General features: G+C 43.6%; 1 protein-coding gene across 3 annotated transcripts in view; it reads left to right on the forward strand.

Annotated features, from left to right (window-relative positions):
* adamtsl3 (ADAMTS-like 3) overlaps positions 1-27214 on the forward strand; it is a 250200-nt gene that overhangs the window by 216145 nt on the left and 6841 nt on the right. For all 3 annotated transcript variants that reach the window (XM_055900039.1, XM_055900038.1, XM_055900040.1), the window contains 6 exons: positions 10151-10278; positions 11354-11482; positions 19220-19405; positions 21467-21604; positions 21800-22078; positions 23866-24049. In XM_055900039.1, the coding sequence (XP_055756014.1) occupies positions 10151-10278; positions 11354-11482; positions 19220-19405; positions 21467-21604; positions 21800-22078; positions 23866-24049 (1044 nt within the window). The remainder of the gene's footprint in view (positions 1-10150; positions 10279-11353; positions 11483-19219; positions 19406-21466; positions 21605-21799; positions 22079-23865; positions 24050-27214) is intronic.

The following is a 27214-nucleotide window of genomic DNA, read 5'->3' on the forward strand; positions in this document are numbered from 1 at the left end:
TCTTCAAATCTTCCTCCCTACTCATATCTTCTTCCTCCTTTTCCCCATACTCATCTTCCTCTTCCTCACATCTTGTATATTACCCTCCCTCCTCCTCTTCCTCACATCTTGTGTATCCCCCTCCTCCTCTTCCTCACGTATTGTATATCCCCCCTCCTCCTCCTCTTCCTCCTACTCTCCTCATGGATCTCCCATGGAGCTGGAGCAGCACTCACTGTTTTACAGGGTCAGCTCAGAACTTGGCTGGAGAAGGGAGAGAGTGTAGAGAAGGGGGATAGAGAGGTGAGAGAGGGAGAGGAAAGGGAAGGGAAGAAAACGGCTAGAGAGAAGAGATGTGAAGGAGAGGGGAAAATAGAAGAAAGGGGAGGGAAGGGAAGAGGAGAGAGGGGAAGGAAAGAGGAGAGAGAAGGAAAAGACAGGAGAGAGAGGGGAAGGAAATAGGAGAGAGAGGGGAAGGAAAGAGGAGAGAGAAGGAAAGGACATAGGAGAGAGAGGGGAAGGAAAGAGGAGAGAGTGGGAAAGGACATAGGAGAGAGAAGGAAAGGACATAGGAGAGAGAGGGGAAGGAAAGAGGAGAGAGAGGGGAAGGAAAGAGGAGAGATAGGGGAAGGAAAGAGGAGAGAGAAGGGAAGGAGAGGAAAGAGAGGGAAGGAGAGGGAAGGCAGCATAACATTGGACAGAGAGGGGCGGAAAGGTGAAAAAGAAAAAAAGTGAAAGGGTAATGGGAAAGGGGAGGGGAAAATGGATGGTTGATTGACATTCACAGGGCCCAGGACTGAGGCGTGAAGCTGTGTGTTCTCCCAGTTCCGTGTGAGTGTGGAGACGGTTGCCCTTCACTTGCTCTTATCAAAGTGGTGGTCTTGGAACCAGCGTGTTGTGATAGCAGGCAGCGGGACCGCCTGTTGTGTACTGTAACCCGTTTGACCTCTCTAAACACTTGGATAGATTTGAAGTGGAAATTCAGTAACTCTTACAAGACAATGGAAATTGCTATAATTAAAACCAATGTGTTTCGGCCTTTAGTCCTCATCAGGGTTTTTCAACAGATTTGCCAGGCCTCATGTTCATTCAATGATGGGAAAGACGTTTGTTTTAGGTTGCTTACCTGCTTTTTAAACCTGTAGTAGAGAAATAAAAATAATATGTTTTATGTTTGATGTGTATGTATGCCAGTGTGGAGCCAAAGGCACATTTCCACATTTGGACTTGCTTGCTTTTGGTGGTGCAATGCCCTGAATGATGGCATGCCATGGCAGTCTTTCCTTCATAGAAGCTGCTAAGCCCGACCTGACACCAGTCTCACCAGATGTTATCCATAATGTCTCCTTTGGTCTTCTGGGAGGTCTTGGTCCATTACATGAGGGGACTCACAGTATAAATGTACTGACAGCCAGCTCAGGATGTCTGTGAGAATGTCCAGCAAATCTCAGCCTTCTGACCTTTATCTGGAAAATCCGGACAATTAAGTTGTTTGTGGTCCAAATGTCATCATGTGATCCTGATTGGTCAGACTTTGGTTGGACCATGCTATTTAGTCTCATATTCTCACATGTTATGCATATACTGAACATATGTGTTCAAGTCACTTTGGATAAAAGCGTATGCTAAACGACTGTACAGTATAATATCATCCTGTCCTATCCTGTCTACTGGCATGTCTACTGTATATATTCTACTGCATAGCAGGTTTTACATGATAGGTACAGTACTGGCCGTAGGACCGTTGCTAGCCACAATTCTATTTTTCCAGGGATGTGGTCTGAGAGAGTACATTTTCCATGCTCTAATGGTTTATACGTTCCCCTCTAGATCCACTGACTCCATGTTATAAAGTAGAAAATCATTTTTTTCCCATTTACTACATATAGCAGAGTAAGTCTGATACTAGAATTATCTAAATAAAAGGTCAGACAATATGTTAGGCACAGATCTAGGATCAGCGTACCCTCCCTTAAGTCTCACCTAAACCACAATGGGGGGACAAACAAAACTGATCTTGGATCAATGTCAAGGGGGCAACTACATTCTACTACAGAGTAGAAAGACCTACGTTTTGAGGTTTCACCCCGTAATGGTTATGGTTAGGCTTCGGGAAGGGTAAACTGATCCTAGATCTGTGCATAAGGGTAACTTCTAGCCTGTGAGTGGTGGCCAAGCATCAGTTTGATGAAGTGGGATGTGGGTGGGAGTAGCTCTGTGTACATTCCCACATGGTCTAAATGGGATCTAACAGAAAGCTTATAGCCCCATAGAGATCCATAAACCACTGCATGGGTTTAGCAGCCCCCAGCCTCCCCTAGCCACACACCCATATACACAAACCCTGTTGTCTGTCCCCAGACCCAGATCCTGCCCTTTCCCCCAGCCCATAACCCCAGACCCAGATCCTGCCTCTCTCCTCCAGCCCATAACCCCAGACCCAGACCCTGCCTCTCTCCCCCAGCCCATAACCCCAGACCCAGATCCTGCCTCTCTCCTCCAGCCCATAACCCCAGACCCAGACCCTGCCTCTCTCCCCCAGCCCATAACCCCAGACCCAGATCCTGCCTCTCTCCCCCAGCCCATAACCCCAGACCCAGATCCTGCCTCTCTCCTCCAGCCCATAACCCCAGACCCAGATCCTGCCTCTCTCCCCCAGCCCATAACCCCAGACCCAGACCCTGCCCTTTCCCCCAGACCAGACCCTGCCCTTTCCCCCAGACCCAGATCCTGCCTCTCTCCCCCAGCCCATAACCCCAGACCCAGACCCTGCCTCTCTCCCCCAGCCCATAACCCCAGACCCAGACCCTGCCTCTCTCCTCCAGCCCATAACCCCAGACACAGTCCCTGCCCCTCTCCCCCAGCCCCTCTCCCCATGCCCGTTTACCCCAGACCCAGTCCCTGCCCCTCTCCCCCAGACCCTCTCCCCCATGCCCGTTTACCCCAGACCCAGTCCCAGCCCCTCTCCCCCAGCCCCTCTCCCCATGCCCGTTTACCCCAGACCCAGTCCCTGTCCACTTCCCCCAGCCCCTCTCCCCCATGCCCGTTTACCCCAGACCCAGTCCCTGTCCACTTCCCCCAGCCCCTCTCCCCCATGCCCGTTTACCCCAGACCCAGTCCCTGTCCACTTCCCCAGCCCCCCTCCCCCATGCCCGTTTACCCCAGACCCAGTCCCTGTCCACTTCCCCCAGCCCCTCTCCCCCATGCCCGTTTACCCCAGACCCAGTCCCTGTCCACTTCCCCAGCCCCCCTCCCCCATGCCCGTTTACCCCAGACCCAGTCCCTGTCCACTTCCCCAGCCCCCCTCCCCCATGCCCGTTTACCCCAGACCCAGTCCCTGTCCACTTCCCCCAGCCCCTCTCAGTCTCAAAGGAAGTAGACTTCATGAGTCCAAAAACAGTATCTCCCTCTCTCCAGTCCCCACAAGCTGTTTTGACCCAAGCTTTCCCTGCATGGTGGTTCCGGTAATCTCTTAAATCTGTTATTGGAGTGTTTGAACCTGGGCCAATATTCATAGTGCCTCCATGCAGAAGTGCTGATCTAAGATCAGGTCTTCTCTGTCCATTAAATTATATTCCTTATGATCTAAAATGCTAAACTGAATCTCGATCAGCACTCCTACTGTGAGATGCTTTATGAATACGGCCCAGGAATCAAGTAGACATTGTGTTGCTCCTCTGTCCTGGATTGGTGGTGTTTGTTCCAGAGCCAAGGGAAGCTCAGGCAGACTTATTGGCCTTGAGGAATAGTTGAGCTGGAGAGGAAGGACAGCTCAGAGCATGGGAAGAGGACCAGTCCCTTCAGAGAGGACAAAAAGAGACTGGACTGTCCAGAGAGGGAGTTCAGGGTTTATGAGGCCCTCTTACCGAGATAGTGTGTGTGTCTGTCTGTGTGTGTGTCTGTGTGTTTGTCTGTGCCTGTGTGTGTGTCTGTCTGTCTGCGTGCAAGTGTGTATGTGCTTTTGTCTGCCAATCAAATGAGCAGGTCTGTGCATGTATGCAAGCAAGGACACGTGTGTGTGCGTTCGCGTGTGTTCGAGACTTTAAAACACATACAAAACACGCCAATCATAACAATCTCCCACTAATCATACAGATCAACATCTCACTGAAACATGACCAAGGCATCCCAAACGGCACTCTATTCCCTTTGTAGTGCACCACTTTTGACCAGGGCCCATTGGGTAATAGAGTGCCATTTGGGATGCGTGCATTAACTCAGTGAAAATATGAAAGAGAGGTTCATCATCATTAAAGGAAATTAGATCTTTAATCGGCTGATTCATTTGATTAGACTAGATCAGGACTTTACGTTTATTCTGATTTCATGCACTAATAGCATCTGTTCTAGAACAGTTCTAGACTCTGGTCATGTGACTGCTGAGAGATTATACAGTAGGTATACAGTTCTAGACTCTGGTCAGGTGACTGCTGAGAGATCATACAGTAGGGATACAGTTCTAGACTCTGGTCATGTGACTGCTGAGAGATCATACAGTAGGGATACAGTTCTAGACTCTGGTCATGTGACTGCTGAGAGATCATACAGTAGGGATACAGTTCTAGACTCTGGTCATGTGACTGCTGAGAGATTATACAGTAGGTATACAGTTCTAGACTCTGGTCATGTGACTGCTGAGAGATCATACAGTAGGTATACAGTTCTAGACTCTGGTCATGTGACTGCTGAGAGATTATACAGTAGGTATACAGTTCTAGACTCTGGTCATGTGACTGCTGAGAGATCATACAGTAGGTATACAGTTCTAGACTCTGGTCAGGTGACTGCTGAGAGATCATACAGTAGGAAAACAGTTCTAGACTCTGGTCATGTGACTGCTGAGAGATCATACAGTAGGTATACAGTTCTAGACTCTGGTCAGGTGACTGCTGAGAGATCATACAGTAGGTATACAGTTCTAGACTCTGGTCATGTGACTGCTGAGAGATTATACAGTAGGTATACAGTTCTAGACTCTGGTCATGTGACTGCTGAGAGATTATACAGTAGGTATACAGTTCTAGACTCTGGTCATGTGACTGCTGAGAGATTATACAGTAGGTATACAGTTCTAGACTCTGGTCATGTGACTGCTGAGAGATCATACAGTAGGGATACAGTTCTAGACTCTGGTCATGTGACTGCTGAGAGATCATACAGTAGGTATACAGTTCTAGACTCTGGTCATGTGACTGCTGAGAGATCATACAGTAGGAAAACAGTTCTAGACTCTGGTCATGTGACTGCTGAGAGATTATACAGTAGGTATACAGTTCTAGACTCTGGTCATGTGACTGCTGAGAGATTATACAGTAGGTATACAGTTCTAGATTCTGGTCATGTGACTGTTGAGAGATCATACAGTAGGTATACAGTTCTAGACTCTGGTCATGTGACTGCTGAGAGATCATAGGCTGTACAGTTCTAGACTCTGGTCATGTGACTGCTGAGAGATCATACAGTAGGAAAACAGTTCTAGACTCTGGTCATGTGACTGCTGAGAGATTATACAGTAGGTATACAGTTCTAGACTCTGGTCATGTGACTGCTGAGAGATTATACAGTAGGTATACAGTTCTAGACTCTGGCTTTGTGGATGAGTAGGTAATCATGAGACAGCCCTACCACAAAGGTCAAGAATAGGGAATTATTTAAAACAAACTTGTATTGCCACGCTTTCTGTAGTGTTTCAGTGAATTATGATGTATGACATGTTAACATGAATTGTGATGTATAACATGTTAACATGAATTATGATGTTTAACATGTTAACATTAATTATGATGTATGACATGTTAACATGAATTGTGATGTATAACATGTTAACATGAATTATGATGTATGACACGTTAACATGAATTCTGATGTATGACATGTTAACATGAATTCTGATGTATGACACGTTAACATGAATTCTGATGTATGACACGTTAACATGAATTCTGATGTATGACATGTTAACATGAATTAGGATGTATGACACGTTAACATGAATTATGATGTATGACATGTTAACATTAATTATGATGTATGACATGTTAACATGAATTATGATGTATGACACGTTAACATGAATTAGGATGTATTACATGTTAACATGAATTAGGATGTATGACACGTTAACATGAATTAGGATGTATGACATGTTAACATGAATTAGGATGTATGACATGTTAACATGAATTATGATGTATGACATGTTAACATGAATTATGATGTATGACATGTTAACATGAATTAGGATGTATGACATGTTAACATGAATTATGATGTATGACATGTTAACATGAATTATGATGTATGACATGTTAACATGAATTATGATGTATGACATGTTAACATGAATTAGGATGTATGACATGTTAACATGAATTATGATGTATGACATGTTAACATGAATTATGATGTATTACATGTTAACATGAATTAGGATGTATGACATGTTAACATGAATTAGGATGTATGACATGTTAACATGAATTAGGATGTATTACATGTTAACATGAATTATGATGTTTAACATGTTAACATTAATTATGATGTATGACATGTTAACATGAATTAGGATGTATGACATGTTAACATGAATTATGATGTATGACACGTTAACATGAATTAGGATATATTACATGTTAACATGAATTAGGATGTATGACATGTTAACATGAATTATGATGTTTAACATGTTAACATTAATTATGATGTATGACATGTTAACATGAATTAGGATGTATGACATGTTAACATGAATTATGATGTATGACATGTTAACATGAATTATGATGTATGACATGTTAACATGAATTATGATGTATGACATGTTAACATGAATTATGATGTATGACATGTTAACATGAATTATGATGTATTACATGTTAACATGAATTAGGATGTATGACATGTTAACATGAATTAGGATGTATGACATGTTAACATGAATTATGATGTATGACATGTTAACATGAATTATGATGTATTACATGTTAACATGAATTAGGATGTATGACATGTTAACATGAATTAGGATGTATGACATGTTAACATGAATTAGGATGTATTACATGTTAACATGAATTATGATGTTTAACATGTTAACATTAATTATGATGTATGACATGTTAACATGAATTATGATACGTTAACATGAATTCTGATGTATGACATGTTAACATGAATTCTGATGTATGACACGTTAACATGAATTCTGATGTATGACACGTTAACATGAATTCTGATGTATGACATGTTAACATGAATTAGGATGTATGACACGTTAACATGAATTCTGATGTATGACATGTTACCATGAAGTATGATGTATGACACGTTAACATGAATTCTGATGTATGACACGTTAACATGAATTCTGATGTATGACATGTTAACATGAATTATGATGTTTAACATGTTAACATTAATTATGATGTATGACATGTTAACATGAATTATGATGTATGACACGTTAACATGAATTAGGATGTATTACATGTTAACATGAATTAGGATGTATGACACGTTAACATGAATTAGGATGTATGACATGTTAACATGAATTAGGATGTATTACATGTTAACATGAATTATGATGTTTAACATGTTAACATTAATTATGATGTATGACATGTTAACATGAATTAGGATGTATGACATGTTAACATGAATTATGATGTATGACATGTTAACATGAATTATGATGTATGACATGTTAACATGAATTAGGATGTATGACATGTTAACATGAATTATGATGTATGACATGTTAACATGAATTATGATGTATGACATGTTAACATGAATTATGATGTATGACATGTTAACATGAATTAGGATGTATGACATGTTATCATGAATTATGATGTATGACATGTTAACATGAATTATGATGTATTACATGTTAACATGAATTAGGATGTATGACATGTTAACATGAATTAGGATGTATGACATGTTAACATGAATTAGGATGTATTACATGTTAACATGAATTATGATGTTTAACATGTTAACATTAATTATGATGTATGACATGTTAACATGAATTAGGATGTATGACATGTTAACATGAATTATGATGTATGACACGTTAACATGAATTAGGATATATTACATGTTAACATGAATTAGGATGTATGACATGTTAACATGAATTATGATGTTTAACATGTTAACATTAATTATGATGTATGACATGTTAACATGAATTAGGATGTATGACATGTTAACATGAATTATGATGTATGACATGTTAACATGAATTATGATGTATGACATGTTAACATGAATTATGATGTATGACATGTTAACATGAATTATGATGTATGACATGTTAACATGAATTATGATGTATTACATGTTAACATGAATTAGGATGTATGACATGTTAACATGAATTAGGATGTATGACATGTTAACATGAATTATGATGTATGACATGTTAACATGAATTATGATGTATTACATGTTAACATGAATTAGGATGTATGACATGTTAACATGAATTAGGATGTATGACATGTTAACATGAATTAGGATGTATTACATGTTAACATGAATTATGATGTTTAACATGTTAACATTAATTATGATGTATGACATGTTAACATGAATTATGATACGTTAACATGAATTCTGATGTATGACATGTTAACATGAATTCTGATGTATGACACGTTAACATGAATTCTGATGTATGACACGTTAACATGAATTCTGATGTATGACATGTTAACATGAATTCTGATGTATGACATGTTACCATGAAGTATGATGTATGACACGTTAACATGAATTCTGATGTATGACACGTTAACATGAATTCTGATGTATGACATGTTAACATGAATTATGATGTTTAACATGTTAACATTAATTATGATGTATGACATGTTAACATGAATTATGATGTATGACACGTTAACATGAATTAGGATGTATTACATGTTAACATGAATTAGGATGTATGACACGTTAACATGAATTAGGATGTATGACATGTTAACATGAATTAGGATGTATTACATGTTAACATGAATTATGATGTTTAACATGTTAACATTAATTATGATGTATGACATGTTAACATGAATTAGGATGTATGACATGTTAACATGAATTATGATGTATGACATGTTAACATGAATTATGATGTATGACATGTTAACATGAATTAGGATGTATGACATGTTAACATGAATTATGATGTATGACATGTTAACATGAATTATGATGTATGACATGTTAACATGAATTATGATGTATGACATGTTAACATGAATTAGGATGTATGACATGTTATCATGAATTATGATGTATGACATGTTAACATGAATTATGATGTATTACATGTTAACATGAATTAGGATGTATGACATGTTAACATGAATTAGGATGTATGACATGTTAACATGAATTAGGATGTATTACATGTTAACATGAATTATGATGTTTAACATGTTAACATTAATTATGATGTATGACATGTTAACATGAATTAGGATGTATGACATGTTAACATGAATTATGATGTATGACACGTTAACATGAATTAGGATATATTACATGTTAACATGAATTAGGATGTATGACATGTTAACATGAATTATGATGTTTAACATGTTAACATTAATTATGATGTATGACATGTTAACATGAATTAGGATGTATGACATGTTAACATGAATTATGATGTATGACATGTTAACATGAATTATGATGTATGACATGTTAACATGAATTATGATGTATGACATGTTAACATGAATTATGATGTATGACATGTTAACATGAATTATGATGTATTACATGTTAACATGAATTAGGATGTATGACATGTTAACATGAATTAGGATGTATGACATGTTAACATGAATTATGATGTATGACACGTTGACATGAATTAGGATATATTACATGTTAACATGAATTAGGATGTATGACATGTTAACATGAATTATGATGTATGACATGTTAACATGAATTAGGATATATTACATGTTAACATGAATTCTTATATATAACATGTACACTATCTTTTTTATATGACACATTATGTGTATAATGAATTTCCATACAATCAATTTCCTGCACACCAAAAAAGTGTATAGTATTTTATTGTATCATATAGTGATGACTGTGGTTGAGATACATGTCTTGTGTTCCTTTGCTGCTGCAGGGTACACTGGGATATCTCTGGCGGACTGCATATCTCTAGTCCTGGGCCGGGGGACAGAGGAGTGTACAGGTGTACAGCCTCAAACACCCACGGTTCAGCTTCAGAGACTACACAGCTGCTGTTAGCTGGTGAGTACCCAGTCAACTGGGTTATATATGGGAGGCAGGTAGCCTAGCAGAGAGCGTTGGGCTTGAATAGCCGAGCCTTCAAGGTGAAAAATATGCCAATGTGCCCTTGAGCAAGGCACTTAACCCTAATTTGCTCCAGGTTCACTGTACTACTATGGCTGACCCTGTAAAACAACACATTTCACTGCACGTATCCGGTGTATATGACAAGCCAACATGTTATTATATTCATTAGTACACCCCCAGCCCCAAGGTTCGCCAAAGTATACGTCGTCTGGTCTTTGGCATCCCAACGCAAATAGCGTAGTCGGCAATACATTCCTAACCCCCCGCGATTAGCGAGCCGGAAAACAAAGGGGGGAAATATGTGTACTAGTCTTAATAAAACCTCATTTCCACCACCATGCGTTCAGCCAATCAGGTTGCACCGCCTGCTGTACGCAGCGTCCAGAAGTAGCTAGCCTCCCTAGCATTGTGGTGGAAATGGGTTTTATTAAGACACTGGTCATATTTTTCTAGCAGGCCCCTATTAAATGTAGTTCAGGAGGAAACCAATGTTTTTGTAGCCTGATAGGAGGATGTTTTATTTTATGAACCAGTCGCCGGGCGACATGAGTGTATTACCGGCTGGGTTGATTCTCAACACCAAGAGAAAATACACAACGTCAGGAAGAACACCCTCTAGGGGTCTCGGCGCTAGGGCACACCGTAGGAAAACGTTTTGCAACAGAAAATGAAAACAAGCGTTTCTTATTGGACAAGTTCAGGTAGTCCCTACTGTTTTCAGCCAGTTTGCTTCCGTTTAGTTCCTAGTGAATACGAACATGTCCCAGGTCTGATAAGCATTATAAGCATGCAAATAATGAAATGCTCCAAGAGGAAATTATCATGTATTCATAGTATGTACATTATTTATAAATCATTTATTAATACTTATTCATGAAAGGTATTATGCCCAGAGACACAAATAAAGTGCAAATGGTCATTTATGTTTCTTAAAAAACAGTAGTTACAGTGGAGGGGGGGATAAATGAGCCACTTGGAAACATTTGTAGTTGTTGTCTGTTTTTCACAGAGCCTCCTGTGATAGCTGTGTCGTGGAGGAATGTATCGGACAAGGAAGTCCCCAGTCTGAGGGCTGTGGTGGGGGGACGGGTCAGCCTACGCCCTGGGGCTAACCTAACTCTAGACTGCCCCGTCACAGGTAGGCCTCACCAAAGCAATTAAATCCCATACACTCTTAGGAAAACGGCTTCCTAAAGGGTTCTACAACTGTCCCCATAGGAGAACCCTTTTAGGTTCCAGGTAGAACTCTTTTGGGTCTCTTTTGTAGACCCTCTGTATAAAATGTTCTACATGGAAATCAAAGGGTTCTGCCTGAAATCCAAAAGGGTTCTTCAAAGGGTTCTCCTATGGGATTAGGGTTCCTGCCTATCTAGGGAGTTTTTCCTAGCCACCGTGCTTCTACATTTTGCATTGCTTGCTGTTTGGAGTTTTAGGCTGGGTTTCTGTACAGTGACATTGACTGATGTTAAAAGGGCTTTTATACATGCGTTTGATTGATTGAGATGCTCTACATGGAACCAAAATGGTTCTTCAAAGGTTCTTATACGGGGACAGCCAAAGAACCCTTTTAAGTTCTAGATATCACCTTTTGTAGAATGGATCATGCCATAGTGATTATAATTATGTGGATCTCATAGGAACAGACAGTCCCTCCATTTTGTGGTTCACATTGTCAAGCTCCAAAATGATCTGCCATGTGTTTAAATTGAATTTCAAGCAATAATAGATGTCTGGTGTAAGGTAGCACATTCAGGCAGACATGATCAAGCTATGAAGTGGACATACCTTGTGTTGAAATTGTATTTCAAACAATAACTTGTATCTATACAGCATATCTATACAATAGTATCTATGCAGCATATGTATAGTGAAAATAGTAGGATATTTTGACCACACTGGTCTTTGTCAGTTGTAGTTTTGGCAGCTCTTTGGCAGTAATATACTGTGGTTAACACAAATGAATGTCAGCCTAGTCCTACTGCGATCTAATACGCTAACATGGGTTTTATATATCCATATGGTTATGTGGCAGATCATAGCTACGGTGTAGACACGCAGAAAGACACAGTTAGCTGAAAAGTGAATGGTGTGGAAAGCCACCATGCCAGTCAGGGCTCTAGCGGTCGACACATGGATTTAAACTTCCTGGTTCAGTTACAGCTGTAATGATGTGTATAAAATGAGCAGAGCTTTGATTGAGAAGTCATGATTGTGACGAGGCTTGGCAGTTGGCTACGGCATCATGCAATATCACAACATAGTGCAATATGTTGTTGAAAATGAAAATCCCTTTCAGCATTTTTAGCTAGAGAGGTTTGTCATTTATGATTTGAAGTGGTATTAGACCAGAGCCCTATCTGACCCCCTATTCCCCATGTAGTGCACTACTTCTGAATCCAGATAGGCCACTCAATTTGACCACAGCCCTATCTGACACCCACATAGGGCTGTGGTGCACTATGGGACATTGGGGGATAGGCCGGGGTGTTATTGGAGACAGCCAATAACCTTGACCAACCACACCATAGTTATTGGGTTGAATCTTCCCAGGTTGCCTCCTAAATGCCACCCTATTCCCTTTATAGCACCCTACTTATAACCAGGGCCTATAGGGTAGTGCACTATATAGAGAATAGGGAGCCATTTGGAATGCGCCTCCAGCCTCATCATCACCTTAGTGAGAACCGCCTGAGATGAAAGGACATGTTATTTAAGTCTAATTTGTTTTGGCCTTACACCTTTACAGAAACACACACACACACACACACACACACACACCCTAGCACCCTCTCTCTCATCCCATTCAATCACTTGTGATTAAAGCAGCTATGTGTGTATTTGTGTGTGTGTGTGTGTGTGTGTTTATGTAAAGGTGTAAGGCCAAAACAAATGAGACTTAAATAACACGTCCTTTCATCTTAGTGAGAGTAGAAAGGAGAAGGGAGAAGTGGAGAGAGAAAGAGGGAGACGAGGGGAGAGAGAAAGAGAGAGAGAAAGGTATTTAAAGGCAATGTAAAGAGATACTGTCTTTTATTTGTTACTTAGGGTTGTGGAGAGATGTCTGGCAGCAGTCGGCTTCCCTCCAAGACACACACACACAATGCACACACACACACACACACACACACCTGTAGAATCCAAGCTATTAGATCTTATAAACCATCCTGATTGCAGAAGGTAATTTAATCTGTATCAGAGAGGTCAGAGAGATCCTGAGAAACAATCACTGGACCTTCACACACACCATTTTACCTTGTCAGTATATTCAATATTGGATTCATCTCCAGTGAGTTTTGTGTACATGCATTTCTCATAAGAAAAAACACATATTTGTATTTGTATTGTTTATGGATCCCCATTAGTGTAACGGCGTTCCTCTCTCTCTTCATAAGAAGAGGAGGAGTAGTGATCGAGCCAAGGCGCAGCGGGTTGTGAAAACATGATGAGTTTTATTTATAAGACAAAACGAAACAAACTATACTTGAATAAACTAACAAAATGAAAATAGACAGACTAGTACGACGAACTGACATAACACACGCAGAACGAACAAACAAGTACTTACTACAAAAACGCACGAACAAACCGAAACGATCCCGTATGGTGTAACATCGACACAGACACAGGAGACAATCACCCACAAACAAACAGTGAGAACACCCTACCTAAATATGACTCTTAATTAGAGGAGAACGCAAAACACCTGCCTCTAATTAAGAGCCATACCAGGCAACCAAAACCAACATAGAAACAGATAACATAGACTGCCCACCCAAAACACATGCCCTGACCTAAACACATACAAAAAACAACATAAAACAGGTCAGGACCGTTACAGAACCCCCCCCTCAAGGTGCGAACACCGGGCGCACCAGCACAAAGTCCAGGGGAGGGTCTGGGTGGGCAGTTGACCACGGTGGTGGCTCTGGCTCTGGACGCTGTCCCCACACCACCATAGTCACCCCCCGCTTCTGTCTACCCCTCCCAATGACCACCCTAAAACTCACATCCCCTAAATAAACGGCCAGCACCAGAAGAAGGGGCAGCACCGGGACAAGGGGCAGCACCGGGACAAGGGGCAGCACCGGGACAAGGGGCAGCACCGGGACAAGGGGCAGCACCGGGACAAGGGGCAGCACCAGGATAAAGACCAGCACCGGGACAAGGGGCAGCACCGGGACAAGGGGCAGCACCGGGACAAGGGGCAGCACCGGGACAAGGGGCAGGTCCCGGCTGATATACTCTGGCAGATCCTGGCTGAGGGACTCTGGCAGGTCTATGCAGGCTGACGGCTCTCGACGCTCATGGCAGGCTGACGGCTCTCGACGCTCATGGCAGGCTGACGGCTCTCGACGCTCATGGCAGGCTGACGGCTCTCGACGCTCATGGCAGGCTGACGGCTCTCGACGCTCATGGCAGGCTGACGGCTCTCGACGCTCATGGCGGGCTGACGGCTCTCGACGCTCATGGCGGGCTGACGGCTCTCGACGCTCATGGCGGGCTGACGGCTCTCGACGCTCATGACGGGCTGACGGCTCTCGACGCTCATGGCTCTCTGACGGCTCTGGCTGCTCATGGCTCGCTGGCGGCTCTGGCAGATCCTGTCTGGTTGGCGGCTCTGGCAGATCCTGTCTGGTTGGCGGCTCTGGCAGATCCTGTCTGGTTGGCGGCTCTGGCAGATCCTGTCTGGCGGGCGGCTCTAGCGGCTCCTGTCTGGCGGGCGGCTCTAGCGGCTCCTGTCTGGCGGACGGCTTTGCAGGCTCATGGCAGACAGGTGGCTTTGCAGGCTCATGGCAGACGGATGGCTCAGACGGCGCTGGGGAGACGGATGGCTCAGATGGCGCTGGGGAGACGGATGGCTCAGATGGCGCTGGGGAGACGGATGGCTCTGGCCGGATACGGCGCACTGTAGACCTGGTGCGTGGTGCCGGAACTGGAGGCACCGGGCTAAGGATAAGCACCTTCCTACTAGTGCGGGGAGCAGGGACAGGGCACACTGTATTCTCAAAGCCCACTCTATACCTGATGCGAGGTACCGGCACTGGTGACACCGGGCTGAGGACAAGCACATCAGGATTAGTAGGGGGAGAAGATACAGTGTGTTCAGGGCTCTGGAGACGCACAGGAGGCTTTGTGCGTGGTGCCGGAACTGGAGGCACCGAACTGGATACACGCACTACAGAGAGAGTGCGTGGAGGAGGAACTGGGCTCAGGAGACGCACTGGTAGCCTAGTGCGTAGTGTAGGCACTGTAGGTACTAGGCTGGGGCGGGGAGGTGGCGCCGGAAATACCGGACCGTGGAGGCGTACTGGCACTCTTGAGCATTGAGCCTGCCCAACCTTACCTGGTTGAATGCTCCCGGTCGCCCGACCAGTGCGGGGAGGTGGAATAACCCGCACCGGCCTATGTAGGCGAACCGGGGAAACCATTCGTAAGGCCGGTGCCATGTATGCCGGCCCGAGGAGACGCACTGGAGACCAGACGCGTTGAGCCGGCCTCATGACACCTGGCTCAATACCCAATCTAGCCCTACCAGTGCGGGGAGGTGGAATAACCCGCACTGGGCTATGCACTCGTACAGGAGACACCGTGCGCTCTACTGCGTAACACGGCGCCTGCCCGTACTCCCGCTCTCCACGGTAAGCCTGGGAAGTGGGCGCAGGTCTCCTACCTGCCCTTGGCCCACTACCTCTTAGGCCCCCCCCCCCAAGAAATTTTTGGGTGTTACTTACGGGCTTTTTGGGCTTCCGTGCCAGACGCGTTCCCTCATAGCTCCGGTTCCTCTCTCCGGTAGCCTCTGCTCTTCTCAGTGCCTCCAGCTGTTCCCATGGGAGGCGATCCCTACCAGCCAGGATCTCCTCCCATGTGTAGCAACCCTTTCCGTCCAATATATCGTCCCATGTCCATTGCTCCTTCTTTTCCTGTCCCTTACTCCATTTACTCCGCTGCTTGGCTCTAGCGTGGTGGGTGATTCTGTAACGGCGTTCCTCTCTCTCTTCATAAGAAGAGGAGGTGTAGTGATCGAGCCAAGGCGCAGCGGGTTGTGAAAACATGATGAGTTTTATTTATAAGACAAAACGAAACAAACTATACTTGAATAAACTAACAAAATAACAAAACGAAAATAGACAGACTAGTACGACGAACTGACATAACACACGCAGAACGAACGAACAAGTACTTACTACAAAAACGCACGAACAAACCGAAACAATCCCGTATGGTGTAACATCGACACAGACACAGGAGACAATCACCCACAAACAAACAGTGAGAACACCCTACCTAAATATGACTCTTAATTAGAGGAGAACGCAAAACACCTGCCTCTAATTAAGAGCCATACCAGGCAACCAAAACCAACATAGAAACAGATAACATAGACTGCCCACCCAAAACACATGCCCTGACCTAAACACATACAAAAAACAACATAAAACAGGTCAGGACCGTTACAATTAGCTGCCAAAGCAGCACCTACTCTTCCTGGGGTCCAGCAAAATTAAGGCAGTTTATACAATTTTAAAAACATTACAATACATTCACAGATTTCACAACACACTGTGTGCCCTCAGGCCCCTACTCCACCACTACCGCATATCTACAGTTCTAAATCCATGTGTATGTATAGTGTGTATGTTATTGTGTATGTGTGTGTGTGTATGTTATTGTGTGTGTGTGTGTATGTTATTGTGTGTGTGTGTGTGTGTGTGTGTGTGTGTGTGTGTGTGTGTGTGTGTGTGTGTGTGTGTGTGTGTGTGTGTGTGTGTGTGTGTGTGTGTGTGTGTGTGTGTGTGTGTATGTATGTGTGTATGTATGTATGTGTCTGTGCCAATGTTTGTGTTGCTTCACAGCCCCCGCTGTTCCATAAGGTGTTTTTTAATCTGTTTTTTAAAATCAAATTTTACTGCTTGCGTCAGTTACTTGAGGTGGAATAGAGTTCCATGTAGTCATGGCTCTATGTAGTACTGTGCACCTCCCATGGTCTGTTCTGGACTTGGGGACTGTGAAGAGACCTCTTGTGGCATGTCTTGTGGGGTATGCATGGGTGTCTAAATAAATAAATAAAAGTAGTGATGAAGTCAATCTCTCCTCCACTTTCAGCCAGGAGAGATTAACATGCATATTATTAACATTAGCTCTCTGTGTACATCCAAGGGCCAGCCGTGCTGCCCTGTTCTGAACCAATTGCAATTTTCCTAAGTTCTTTTTTGTGGCACCTGACCACACGACTGAACAGTGGTCAAGGTGCGACAAAACTAGGGCCTGTAGAACCTGCCTTGTTGATAGTGTTGTTAAGAAGGCAGAGCATCGCTTTATTATAAACAGACTTCTCCCCATCTTAGCTACTACTGCATCAATATGTTTTGACCATGACAGTTTACAATCTAGGGTAACTCCAAGCAGTTTTGTCATCTCAACTTGCTCAATTTCCACATTATATGTTTATGTATGCTGATAATTATACAACACGTGGGTCTAATCCTGGATGCTGATTGGTTAAAACAGCATTCCAGCAAGTGTCTATTCCACAAATTACCACCGGCTAAGGCTATGACGTTGAAATGTCTATTTACTGTTCAAACTCACTGCACAGTCCACTGTCTTATCAGCCCAGCCAGGCAATTTATAAACTCTATCTTTACTGTAAAAAAGCATGTAGACAATATCTGCCCTTTCTTTTAGACTAGAAATATATCCTGCCAATATATCCTGCAAACACCGGCTTCTCAGGCATTATCACATAAATGACAGTTGGTAAGTGGTATTGGTTAGTTAGTTGAATGGAGGTGATACAACAGCACCCTCCTGTGGTAGAGACCATTCTCAACACATGAACCAGAAGAGGTCACAGGAGCAGATATGGGGTACTGCTCAGTGGAGGCTGGTGGGAGGAGCTATAGGAGGACGGGCTCATAGTAATGGCTTGAATGGAATAAATGGAACGGTATCAAACACATCAAATATATGGAAATTCCATTCCAGCCATTACAATGAGCCCATCTTTATGCTATAGGAAGCCCATATTCCTAAAGCATGAAGATGGCGGCCTCCATGTACTTACCACAAATACCTAATTTGCTAAGTTCGCCGTATTGTTCAATGCTTTCCATTGCACATGTTTTGTATTGGCATTGGCACAGTATACATGATCCCAGTTCTAGCTCCAAAGATGGGGGCAGTTAGAAAAAACAAAACAAGTAGATTGTGCTGATTTACTGGCACATTGGACCATGTCGCGCGCCGTAGTTTAAGAACTCTCTGGGTAGTGCTAAAAACAATGACTTCATATCTGAATTCCTCCATCTTTATGCACCTTCGCCAATGAAATGGAATTGACCCCCATCCCTGATTCATAGATTGACTATGTGGGACAAAACAGAATGAGCTTGTCTAGTAACAGTCTGGCTGTGGCTGCTCAGACCCAATAGCAATATGTTTGAATAACTGTAGCCAAGTACAAGCCAATAGGCACATGCTGTTCAGGGCTGCGTCCCAAACAGTAACCGATTCTCTATATAGTGCACTCATTTTGACCAGGGCCCATATGGAAATATTGCACTGCATAAGGAATAGGGTGCCATTTGGGACTATACTGTATGTGTGTGTCTGAAGGGAGTGGTCAAGACGTAAGGATTGGCATCCAGTGCTCTGATTTGTCTCAAATTTGTCTCAAGTAGTCTAATCAGTCTCTCTATCATCAGGGCATTCATCTATGTTGGACATTCTATGTGTGTTTTTGTATTTGTTTAAAGTTAAGTATTCTGTGATTTGTGGGATGTCTGAATCAGTTATCCTCAGTCTTGTGTCTCTTACACTAGTGCTCTCTGTCTGTCTGCGTCTCTCTCTCTCTTCTCCCCTCTCTCTCTACCAGGTGTGCCTCAGCCTACAGTAACTTGGCAGAGGAAGGAGGGTGTGTTAGATGTCAGCGTGGCAGTACCCCTGCCCTCTGGTTCTCTGTGGCTCCAAAACGTCACTCTCCAGAGCCAAGGCACCTACTCCTGCGTGGCTGCCAACCCCATAGGAAAATCCACCGCTTCCACTGTTCTCCATGTCACCGGTGGGTTCACACACACATGTGAGAGTGCATTTACACACACGAGCGTACATACACACACACACGAGCGTGCGTAGTGTATACACAGATTTACACACAAGTGCTGTGGCAGCCCACACGCACGCACACACAGCTGAGGTATAGGGCTGGCGCTGTGCTAGCTATCAGGGTGGTAAAATCCATCTCCTCTCAAATGTTAATCACACCTCATTGTGGCATGCACACACACACACACACACACACACACACACACACACACACACACACACACACACACACACACACACACACACACACACACACACACACACACACACACACACACACACACACACACACACACACACACACACACACACACACACACACACACACACACACACACACGCTGCCCTGACCAAACCAGGGTGGTCCAAGAACGATTACCCTGCAATATTTGTCTAACACTCAGACATTCACTAAACATGCTCTGTATTCTGTACCGACCATGGTCTATATTTCTCCTCTTACATGATGTCTATTACTCTGGAACATATCCGAACCTACTGTAAACCTCCACACAACATGATGATAACCTACTGTAAACCTCCATACAATGTGATGATAACCTACTGTAAACCTCCAAACAACAGGATGACAACCTACTGTAAACCTCCATACAATGTGATGTTATCTTACTGTAAACCTCCATACAACATGATGATAACCTACTGTAAACATCCATACAATGTGATGTTATCTTACTGTAAACCTCCAAACAACATGATGACAACCTACTGTAAACCTCCATACAATGTGATGTTATCTTACTGTAAACCTCCAAACAACATGATGACAACCTACTGTAAACCTCCATACAATGTGATGTTATCTTACTGTAAACCTCCACACAGCATGATGATAACCTACTGTAAACCTCCATGCAACGTGATGATAACCTACTGTAATCCTCCATACAATGTGATGTTATCTTACTGTAAATCTCCAAACAACATGATGACAACCTACTGTAAACCTCCATACAATGTGATGTTATCTTACTGTAAACCTCCAAACAATATGATGACAACCTACTGTAAACCTCCATACAATGTGATGTTATCTTACTGTAAACCTCCATACAGCATGATGATAACCTACTGTAAACATCCATGCAACGTGATGATAACCTACTGTAAACCTCCATACAATGTGATGTTATCTTACTGTAAACCTCCAAACAACATGATGACAACCTCCTGTAAACATACATACAATGTGATGTTATCTTACTGTAAACCTCCAAACAACATGATGACAACCTACTGTAAACCTCCATACAATGTGATGTTATCTTACTGTAAACCTCCAAATCAAATCAAGTTTATTTTATATAGCCCTTCGTACATCAGCTAATATCTCCTAGTGCTGTACAGAAACCCAGCCTAAAACCCCAAACAGCAAGCAATGCAGGTGTAGAAGCACGGTGGCTAGGAAAAACTCCCTAGAAAGGCCAAAACCTAGGAAGAAACCTAGAGGAACCAGGCTATGAGGGGTGGCCAGTCCTCTTCTGGCTGTGCCGGGTGGAGATTATAACAGAACTATGCCAAGATGTTCAAAATGTTCATAAGTGACAAGCATGGTCAAATAATAATCATGAATAATTTTCAGTTGGCTTTTCATAGCCGATCATTAAGAGTTGAAAACAGCAGGTCTGGGACAGGTGGCGGTTCCATAACCGCAGGCAGAAACAACATGATGACAACCTACTTTAAATCTCCATACAATGTGATGCTATCTTACTGTAAACCTCCATACAACAATGATAACCTACTGTACACCTCCATACACCATGATGATATGTTGAATCTTACCAGGACTAATACAGAAATGAGACGAGGGATTAATCAAACTATGACAACACTTGAAGTCTGTCCTGAAGGCCCTAGTTAGAACATGGTAGGGGAGGAGGACAGAAACATTCTGCCATTTTGTTTAGATTTGACTGTGGTTTCACTTTTCTTGCCCCAGTGAATGATTGATTGACGGATAGATGTATTAATTGATTGATGGATTGATTGACAGGTCCAGCTCCAGACCCAGCTCCGGGCAGAGGTTCTACAATGTCCCAGCAGTTCAAGGAGCTGAGCAGGAGGAGAGTCCTCATGGCTTCACGCATGGGAACCACTGTGACCATCAGACCTGGAGACATCCTACGCATAGGTACTGCACACACACTTACACAAGTATGAATGAATGCACACACACACACACACACACACACACACACACACACCACACACACACACACACACACACACACACACACACACACACACACACACACACACACACACACACACACACACTGCCTCAAGCATTATCATAATGACCAATGGCCTCCCTCTCTCCTTCCAGGATGCCCAGTGGTTCCAGACCATAGAGGGCCTGTCCGTTGGGACTACCAGAACCACACTCTGAAGGAGTCCACCTGGACCGGACCAGACCTTGCCCCAGGAAAGAGGCTGGGTCCTGGGCAGGATCAGGGTCTGGGTCTTCAGTACCGTATACTGATGGGAGGTCGTGTTCTGGAGGTGAACACGGTGCAGGGAAGGTTCTCCGGACACTACCGGTGCCAGACCCCCATCCACAACAACACACAGCTGCTGTCCGCTTGGATCCACGTCCATGCTGAAGGTGTGTGTGTGTGTGTGTGTGCGCGTGTGGTTTACGCACAACTTTCTGCTGGCCATAATTTATAACATTTAATGAGACCCACTCCACAAAGTTCTCATAACGTTCCATGTACTTCATTGTAATTCCAGGTATGTGTGCAGTCCGATGTTACACTGAACTGACGCGTGTGTCTTAGCTGATGTGTGTATTCCCTGGCTTCTAATGCTCTTATTGTACAAATCAACCCATTCCCTTTGTAGAGCTCCATTAAGTCTCCCTTCTCCCTCCCCTTATGTCCTGTTCTTAACTGGATCAAACACACACATGATGGCTATTGTGCTGTCAGGTCCAACCTCACTTTCAGGCTTTGTCCCAAATGGCACCCTATTTCCTACATAGTGCACTACTTTTGGCCAGAGCACTATGGATACATAGTGCACCACTTTTGCACTATGTAGGGAATATTGTGTCATTTGGAACACAATCTCAGCCTCTCTGTGGATACAGCTGTTAGCTATCACCAGACCCCAATTAACATGGGAATTTGTACCACTCACAGTCATCAGAACATATCTTTCCTCTGAAGAATTTTTATAATTCAGACATGAGGGAAGTGGAGGAGTATGGAGAGAGAGAGGGAGACAGAGAGACAGAGAGACAGAGAGAGAGAGAGAGAGAGAGAGAGAGAGAGAGAGAGAGAGAGAGAGAGAGAGAGAGAGAGAGAGAGAGAGAGAGAGAAAGAATCCGGCAGGTCAATACAAGCAATGTCTCAGGCACGGTAGTGAACTTAAGCCCTAAACCCTGTATCGTTTTAAGCTGTGCCAAAACCTCTTGGACCCCATGTTGTTTCTAGTTAAAGTTCCCTTCTGTCCTTTCTGTGTTCTGAACCGGAGCGTTAGTGGGCTCTGGAAGAGCTTAGGCAGAGGGCTGCGACAATTATCAGTAGACTCAAAATATGCAGCAGCCCCAGGTTACGTCCCAAATGGCACCCTTTTCCATAGTGCACTACTACGTGTAGGCCCTGGTCAAAAGTAGTGCACTATGTAGGGAATAGGGTGCCATTTGGGACAGGCCTGCAGTGTACTGTAGCTAGCTGTGCCTCAACCTTTTATTCGTCGTAATGGGAAGTATTTGAATGACAGTAATGTGATATTATTGAATGAAAATGATAGGCCCAGTGTTGGCCAAACCATAGTTTGTTTTACTGCTATGCTGTGGTATGAAGTCAAACTGGGTAATGAGGATTTGGTTTGCTTTACTTGGTGTCGATGGGTCAGTGAGTGTGGTGGTGAGTGTGGTGGTGGGTGGGTCAGTTGATGTACTAGTGGGTGGGTCAGTGGGTGTGGTGGTGAGTGGGTCAGTGGATGTACTGGTGGGTGGGTCAGTGGGTCTGGCGGTGGGTGTGGCGGTGGGTGGGTCAGTGAGTTGTGGTGGTGGGTGGGTCAGTGGGGTGTGGTGGTGGGTGGGGTGGTGGGTGTGGTGGTGGGTGGGTCAGTGGGTGTGGTGGTGGTGGGTGGGTCGGTGGGTGTGGTGGGGGGTGGGCTGGTTGGTGGGTGGGTGGGTCAGTGGGTGGGTCAGTGGGTGTGGTGGTGGGTGGGCTGGTCAGTGGGTGTGGTGGTGGGTGTGGTGGGTGGGTCAGTGGGTGTGGTGGTGGGTGTGTGTTCTGTAGTGCTGTGTAATGTGTTTCTGGCTAGTACTGCTGTGGTGTTTATAACATATTGTGTTTGTGTGTGCGTGAGCGTGCGTGCTGTGGGGTTTGTTTCGGCTCAATAACGTGTGTGTGTGTGTGTGCATGCGTGTGTCTCCAGAGTTTGCATGGCGTCTTGGGGACTGGACGGCGTGCAGCGCCTCGTGTGGGGACCGGGGGACGAGGACGCGGAGGGTCCGCTGTGTCACGCCAGAGGGACGTGAGGTCACACCCTCCATGTGTCACCACCTAGACAGACCTGTCTCCTCACAGCTGGCCTGCAACCTACATGACTGCCCCCCCAGGTACACACACACACACACACACACACACACACACACACACACTCTGACACACACGCAAGCACGCACAAACACACTCTCTCAGACACACACACAAACCACACACACTCTCTCACACACACACACACACTCTCTCTCAGACACATACAACACGCAAGCACACACACACACACACTCACACACCAAATACATCTGCTTTTCTAGGTAAAACAGATGCGTTGGTTTCACTGAGCCCTGAGGAAAAATCCACAGGGAAATAGGTGTAACGGTCCTGACCTGTTTTATGTTGTTTTTGTATGTGTTTAGGTCAGGGCATGTGTTTTGGGTGGGCAGTCTATGTTATCTGTTTCTATGTTGGTTTTGGGTTGCCTGGTATGGCTCTTAATTAGAGGCAGGTGGTTTGCGTTTTCCTCTAATTAAGAGTCATATTTAGGTAGGGCGTTCTCACTGTTTGTTTGTGGGTGATTGTCTCCTGTGTCGTCGAATGTATGTACCATACGGGACTGTTTGGCTGTTCGTTTATTTTGATGTCGTCTGTTTCCTGTCCGTGAGTTTACGTTTAGTTATGTAAGTTTATGTTCAGGTTTCGTCAACGTCGTTTTCTTGTTTTGTATTTTTGAAAGTGTTTTGTTTTTTCGTGTTGCCATCAGTTTTTTTCAAATAAAGAGATGGCCTATTTCCCTACTGCTGCAGTTTGGTCTGATGATCCTTCTCTCCTCTCCTCGTCCGAAGATGAGGAGAGAGACAGCCCTAACAATAGGTCATTCAGCTTCATGAGCCACTGTCATGAAGAGTCTTGTCTACTATAGCTGTGTCCTAAATGTCCTTGTATAGTGCACTTCTTTTAAACAGATCCCTATGTGCATCCTTATGGGCCCTGGTCAAAGGTAGTGCACTATATACATTATAGGGGTCCATTTGGGATGTAGGCTATAGCTCCTTATTTAGTCTCCTTCTTCTACTGCTTTATGTCAGCAACTGTTCAAGACCAATATACATGAATCACGTTCAGGTCCAAGTGTTGAGGTTTCATTGTTTTTCCTTGTACTGTAGCAGTCAATAGGGGGGAGTGGGACAAGTTGAGACATTTTTTTACATTCAGCATCACCCTGTCAAGGGAAATATAGTATTCTTTCTAACAAAGATATCTAAATATATTGCAGAATATTACAGTTTTTTTTTCAATTGCTAACAAGCATCGGTCAATACTGAAGCCACTTTTTCAAAACTCTAGTATAGTATAATCACTCATACTGTACAGTACTGTGAGGGTTCTAGTTCTCATCAACATGTAGTATAATCACTCATACTGTACAGTACTGTGAGGGTTCTAGTTCTCATCAACATGTAGTATAATCACTCATACTGTACAGTACTGTGAGGGTTCTAGTTCTCCTCAACATGTAGTATAATCACTCATACTGTACAGTACTGTGAGGGTTCTAGGTCTCATCAACATGTAGTATAATCACTCATACTGTACAGTACTGTGAGGGTTCTAGGTCTCATCAACATGTATAGTATAATCACTCATACTGTGCAGTACTGTGAGGGTTCTAGATCTCTTCAACATGTAGTATAATCACTCATACTGTGCAGTACTGTGAGGGTTCTAGTTCTCATCAACATGTAGTATAATCACTCATACTGTACAGTACTGTGAGGGTTCTAGTTCTCATCAACATGTAGTATAATCACTCATACTGTACAGTACTGTGAGGGTTCTAGGTCTCATCAACATGTATAGTATAATCACTCATACTGTACAGTACTGTGAGGGTTCTAGTTCTCATCAACATGTATAGTATAATCACTCATACTGTACAGTACTGTGAGGGTTCTAGTTCTCATCAACATGTAGTATAATCACTCATACTGTACAGTACTGTGAGGGTTCTAGATCTCTTCAACATGTAGTATAATCACTCATACTGTGCAGTACTGTGAGGGTTCTAGTTCTCATCAACATGTATAGTATAATCACTCATACTGTATAGTACTGTGAGGGTTCTAGTTCTCATCAACATGTAGTATAATCACTCATACTGTACAGTACTGTGAGGGTTCTAGTTCTCATCAACATGTAGTATAATCACTCATACTGTACAGTACTGTGAGGGTTCTAGTTCTCATCAACATGTATAGTATAATCACTCGTACTGTGAGGGTTCTAGTTCTCATCAACATGTATAGTATAACACTCATACTGTACAGTACTGTGAGGGTTCTAGTTCTCATCAACATGTATAGTATAATCACTCATACTGTATAGTACTGTGAGGGTTCTAGTTCTCATCAACATGTAGTATAATCACTCATACTGTACAGTACTGTGAGGGTTCTAGTTCTCATCAACATGTAGTATAATCACTCATACTGTACAGTACTGTGAGGGTTCTAGTTCTCATCAACATGTATAGTATAATCACTCATACTGTACAGTACTGTGAGGGTTCTAGTTCTCATCAACATGTAGTATAATCACTCATACTGTACAGTACTGTGAGGGTTCTAGTTCTACCTCTCTCTTGCATTTGGCCAAAAGTTCTCATCAACGTCACATCTTATGTCTTCTCTGGCGGTGCATCTTGGAAAGTATATTCTGGAATGTCTAATCCAACCCTGGCAGTCTTCAGGAGAAGTGTCTCCACACCCTGGCAGTCTTCAGGAGAAGTGTCTCCACACCCTGGCAGTCTTCAGGAGAAGTGTCTCCACACCCTGGCAGTCTTCAGGAGAAGTGTCTCCACACCCCGCATTCATGGCATCCAGTAAGGACATCTGGTCATGTGAATGGTGGTCATAAACCTTCCACCTCTACACAGAGAAAAACTCCTCTATGGGGCTTAGGAAGGGGGAGTATGGAGGCAGGAATAGTACTGACATCCTGGGATGTGCAGCAAACCAGTCTGTGACTGCAGCCGAGTGGTGGAATGCCACATTATCCCACACAATAACGAAGGTAGGGGAGTTTCTTGCCCCTCTCTCCTCCGCTGGTACAAGTTGATTATGCAGGTCATCCAGAAAATAAATGAGCCTCTTTGTATTGTAGGGGCCAATGAGTGGTTTGTGTAACAGCAAACCATCATTGGACATTGCTGCACACATTGTGATGTTAGCTCCTCTCTGGCCTGGGACATCCACGGTTGCTCTCTGTCCAATCACATTTCT

The sequence above is a fragment of the Salvelinus fontinalis genome, chromosome 35 (assembly GCF_029448725.1).
Source record: "Salvelinus fontinalis isolate EN_2023a chromosome 35, ASM2944872v1, whole genome shotgun sequence".
In the NCBI taxonomy this organism is placed as follows: Eukaryota; Metazoa; Chordata; class Actinopteri; order Salmoniformes; family Salmonidae; genus Salvelinus; species Salvelinus fontinalis.